This window comes from Penaeus japonicus, unplaced genomic scaffold (genome assembly GCF_977035675.1).
Source record: "Penaeus japonicus unplaced genomic scaffold, GWHDUDI00000001_assembly GWHDUDI00000037, whole genome shotgun sequence".
NCBI lineage: Eukaryota > Metazoa > Arthropoda > Malacostraca > Decapoda > Penaeidae > Penaeus > Penaeus japonicus.
The window spans coordinates 16,503,689-16,508,688 of NW_028234439.1; the positions used below are offsets into that span (position 1 = coordinate 16,503,689).

General features: G+C 42.2%; 1 protein-coding gene across 2 annotated transcripts in view; it reads right to left on the reverse strand.

The window, feature by feature from the left end:
* Positions 1–5,000, reverse strand: part of LOC122248510 (calcium-activated chloride channel regulator 1) — a 40,841-nt gene that overhangs the window by 15,363 nt on the left and 20,478 nt on the right. For both annotated transcript variants that reach the window (XM_086532396.1, XM_043008563.2), the window contains exons 16-18: positions 3,968–4,215; positions 3,090–3,225; positions 384–526 (exon numbers count right to left, since the gene is read on the reverse strand). In XM_086532396.1, coding sequence (XP_086388522.1) covers positions 384–526; positions 3,090–3,225; positions 3,968–4,215 — 527 coding nt within the window. The remainder of the gene's footprint in view (positions 1–383; positions 527–3,089; positions 3,226–3,967; positions 4,216–5,000) is intronic.

Sequence of the window (5,000 nt, forward strand, 5' to 3'; positions counted from 1 at the left end):
ATTACTATTATCATTATTATGATTATCATAAGTACCATCATTACTAATACCATAATTATCATTATTATTACCATTATCACTATCATCATCATCATTATCATTACCATTACTACAACTACTATTACTACTATCAATATTATAATCATTATGGCAACCATTATCAATACAATCATTATGGCAATCATTATCAATACAATCATTATGGCAATCATTATCAATACAATCATTATGGCAACCATTATCAATACAATCATTATGGCAATCATTATCAATACAACCATTATGGCAACCATTATCAATACAATCATTATGGCAATCATTACCAATACAATCATCAGCAACATCACAAACATTCACCATCATCATCACAATATCCCATTTACCTTCACAGTGATGACATGAGGGTCTCCGGCAGGTCGAGGAGTAAGGTCACCTGAGGTCAAGTGAGAATCACTGACCACGTGACCTTTTAGGAAGTCCAGATAGATGAGGGTCGTCTCGTGATACCGAAGTTCTAAGGTGCTGGCTGGGGGGGGAGGGAGGGAGGCATGAGTGTGATTATGAGGAAGGAGGAGGAGGAGGAGGAGGAGGAGGGGGGGAGAGGGGAGGAGGAGAGGAGGGAGGAGGATGGGGAGGAGAGGGAGACATGAGTGTGATTATGAGGAAGGAGGAGGAGGAGGAGGAGGGGGAGGGAGGGAGGGAGGCATGAGTGTGATTATGAGGAAGGAGGAGGAGAGGGAGGAATGAGTGTAATTATGAGGAAGGAGGAGGAGGAGGAGGAGGAGGGGGAGGGAGGGAGGAATGAGTGTGATTATGAGGAAGGGGGAGGAGGAGGAGGAGAGGGAGGCATGAGGGTGATTATGAGGAAGGAGGAGGAGGAGGAGGAGGAGGAGGAGGAGGAGGAGGAGGAGGAGGAGGAGGAGGAGTAGGAGGAGGAGGGGAGGAGGGGGGGAGGAGAGGGAGGTATGAGTGTAATCATGAGGAAGGAGGAGGAGGAGGGGAGGGTGGAAGGGGAGGAGGAGAGGGAGGATGGGAGAGAGAGGCATGAGTGTGATTATGAGGAAGGAGGAGGGGGAGGAGGAGGAGGGGAGAGGGAGGAATGAGTGTAATTATGAGGAAGGAGGATGAGGATGAGGAGGGGGAGGAGGAGGAGAAGGGGAGAGGGAGGAGAGGGAGGCATGAGTGTAATTATGAGGAAGGAGGAGGAGGAGGAGGGGAGAGGGAGGCATGAGTGTAATCATGAGGAGGAGGAGGAGGAGGAGGGGGAGGAGAGGGAGGCATGAGTGTAATTATGAGGAAGGAGGAGGAGGAGGAGGAGGGGGAGGAGAGGGAGGAATGAGTGTGATTATGAGGAAGGAGGAGGAGGAGGAGGAGGAGGAGAGGGAGGAATGAATGTAATTATGAGGAAGGAGGAGGAGGAGGAGAGGGAGGAATGAGTGTGATTATGAGGAAGGAGGAGGAGGAGGGGGAGGAGAGGGAGGAATGAGTGTGATTATGAGGAAGGAGGAGGAGGGGGAGGAGAGGGAGGAATGAGTGTGATTATGAGGAAGGAGGAGGAGGGGGAGGAGAGGGAGGAATGAGTGTGATTATGAGGAAGGAGGAGGAGGGGGAGGAGAGGGAGGAATGAGTGTGATTATGAGGAAGGAGGAGGAGGAGAGGGAGGAATGAGTGTGATTATGAGGAAGGAGGAGGAGGAGGAGAGGGAGGAATGAGTGTAATTATGAGGAAGGAGGAGGAGGAGAGGGAGGCATGAGTGTAATTATGAGGAAGGAGGAGGAGGAGGAGGAGGAGGAGGAGCGGGAGGAGAGGGAGGAATGAGTGTGATTATGAGGAAGGAGGAGGAGGAGGAGGAGAGGGAGGAATGAGTGCGATTATGAGGAAGGAGGAGAGGGAGGAATGAGTGTAATTATGAGGAAGGAGGAGGAGGAGGAGGAGGAGGGGAAGAAGAGGGAGGAATGAGTGTAATTATGAGGAAGGAAGAGGAGGAGGAGGAGAGGGAGGCATGAGTGTAATTATGAGGAAGGAGGAGGAGGAGGAGGAGGAGGGGGAGAGGGGAGGAGGAGAGGGAGGAAGGGAGAGAGAGGAATGAGTGTAATTATGAGGAAGGAAGAGGAGGAGGAGGAGAGGGAGGCATGAGTGTAATTATGAGGAAGGAGGAGGAGGAGGAGGAGGGGGGAGAGGGGAGGAGGAGAGGGAGGAAGGGAGAGAGAGGAATGAGTGTAATTATGAGGAAGGAGGAGGAGGAGGGGAGAGGGGAAGAGGAGGGGAAGGAGGGGGGAGGGGGGAACAATAGGGGAGGGGGAGGAGGAGGAGGAGAGGGGGAGGGGGAGGAGGGGGGAACAAGATGAAGAGGTGGGAGGAGAGGGGGAACAAGAGGGGGGGAGGGGGAAGAACTACAGGAGGAGGAAGAGGCTAGAGGAGGAGGAGGAGGAGGTGAAGGAAAGGGAGGACTGCGATAATGATATTAATCATAATTAAAAACAAAATTAATAATAGCATTAATAAGAAAAAAAATCTGCATGGAGGAAGATAATAGCAAAGGAATAAAAGGAACAAGAAGAGAACTGCGAAATATAGAAAACGGAAAACATTAGCAAAGAATATCCACTAAGGGGGCGTGGTAGCAAGGAGTAACCACTAAATTGGTCGAGATGGTAGAAAAGCTTAAGAACCTCTGCTATAATGACCCATACTGACCTCCTCTGCTATAGTGACCCATACTGACCTCCCCTACTATAATGACCCTGCTATAATAACCCATACTGACCTCCCCTACTATAATGACCCTGCTATAATGACCCATACTGACCTCCCCTGCTATAATGACCCATACTGACCTCCCTTGCTATATTGACCCATACTGACCTCTCCTGCTATAATGACCCATACTGACCTCCCTTGCTATATTGACCCATACTGACCTCTCCTGCTATAATGACCCATACTGACCTCCCCTACTATAATGACCCATACTGACCTCCTCTGCTATACTGACCCATACTGACCTCTCATGCTATAATGACCCATACTGACCTCCCCTCCTATAATGACCCATACTGACCTCCCCTCCTATAATGACCCGTACTGACCTGTTCCGTGATAGAGGTCATCGCCGGGACTCGTCCAGTTGAGAGTGACACTTACATCGAAAAGGTGAATGACAGACACGGCCAGGTCAGTCACACGACCTGGGGGCAACATGTCACCTGGTTGGTAGTTGTTCACCTGGGGAAATGGGACAGCTTTGCTATTATTCATATAGATATGTTTACTTTTTTATTATTTCAAGTCATTCGGTTTAATTTTAGAAATAATATCATTGTTTTATTTCTTATGTTAGGATGAAAGTCCATAAAAAAGAAAAAAAAAAAAAATATATATATATATATATATATATATTATACATATATATATATATATATATATATATATATATATATATATATATATATATATATATATATATATATATATATATATATATTATATATATATCTATCTATATATATATATATATATATATATATATATATATATATATATATATACATATATATAAATATATATGTATATATATATATATATATATATATATTATATATATACATATATATATATATTATATATATGTATAATATATATATATATATATATGTATATGTATAAATATATATATATATATATTATATATATATATATATATATATTATATATTATATATATATATATATATTGTGTTAACTTTTATGTCTTTTTTCTTCTCATTTTGTTTTTGTTTTTTTTCTAACTCTTTCTTCCACCCCTACCCCCTCAACCCCCCCCCCCCCTTATATATATGTCTTTCCCTCCTTATATCTCTTATTCTCCCTCCCACTTATCTCCTCCCGCATCTCCCGCACCCCCCACACACCTCACCCCCCACAACCCCCCCCCACACACACACACACCACCACCACCACCACCTCACCTTAAAAATCCCTCCAGAAATAAACCTCGTGAACGGTTCCACTTGAACCTTATTAAATTCCCTCCCTCCTTTCCCCTCATTTCCATTCGGGTCGACTGAGGGAACGAGGTCATCTGGAGCGAACTGGGACACTGGGTCAGGCAAGGAGTTCTCAGATACCGGGAGTTTTAACCTCCTTATGGCGTTGCTGAGTGGGCGCTGTTGGTACTGGTAGAGAGACTGGGATCTGGGGCTGTTTGGCTTGTAAGCTGGAAAGAGGAGAAAAAATTATGAATAAATGAATAAAACAAGAAATGGTGTAAAAGATGAGAAGAAATGGTAATAATGAATGAATGAATAAAACAAAAAAAAGTGTAAAAGATGATAAGAAATGGTAATAATGAATGAATGAATAAAACAAAAAAAGGTGTAAAAGATGAGTAAAAATGATAATAATGAATAAATTAATAAAACAAAATGTGGTGTGAAAAGAGAGACCGGGATCTGGGACTGTTTGGCTTGTAAGCTGAAAAGAGGAGAAAGAATGGTAATAATGAATAAATTAATGAAACAAAAAATGATGTGAAAAGATGAGAAGAAATGGTAATAATGAATAAATTAATGAAACAAAAATTGGTGTAAAAGATGAGAAGAAATGGTAATAATGAATAAATTAATGAAACAAAAAATGGTGTGAAAAGAGAGACCGGGATCTGGGACTATTTGCCTTGTAAGCTGAAAAGAGAAGAATAAATGATAATAATGAATAAATGAATAAAACAAAAAATGGTGTAAAAAGATTAAATAGGATGTTGGGTTTATGTTCTTTAGGAAGGAAGGTGGGGGGGGGGGTAATTACGTCTTTGTTTGTTTGTTTAGATTTTTTCTAAGATTTTGTATGTTATTTAAAATTGATTTTACTTTTTAAGGAGTTCCGTTTTTTTTATTCAGATATTTGTATTTGAAATTCTATATTTTGTATTTCTATTTGCGTATTCGTTTGTCTATGGTTTTGTATATGTTATTAAAAATTGATTTGATTTTTTAAAGAGTT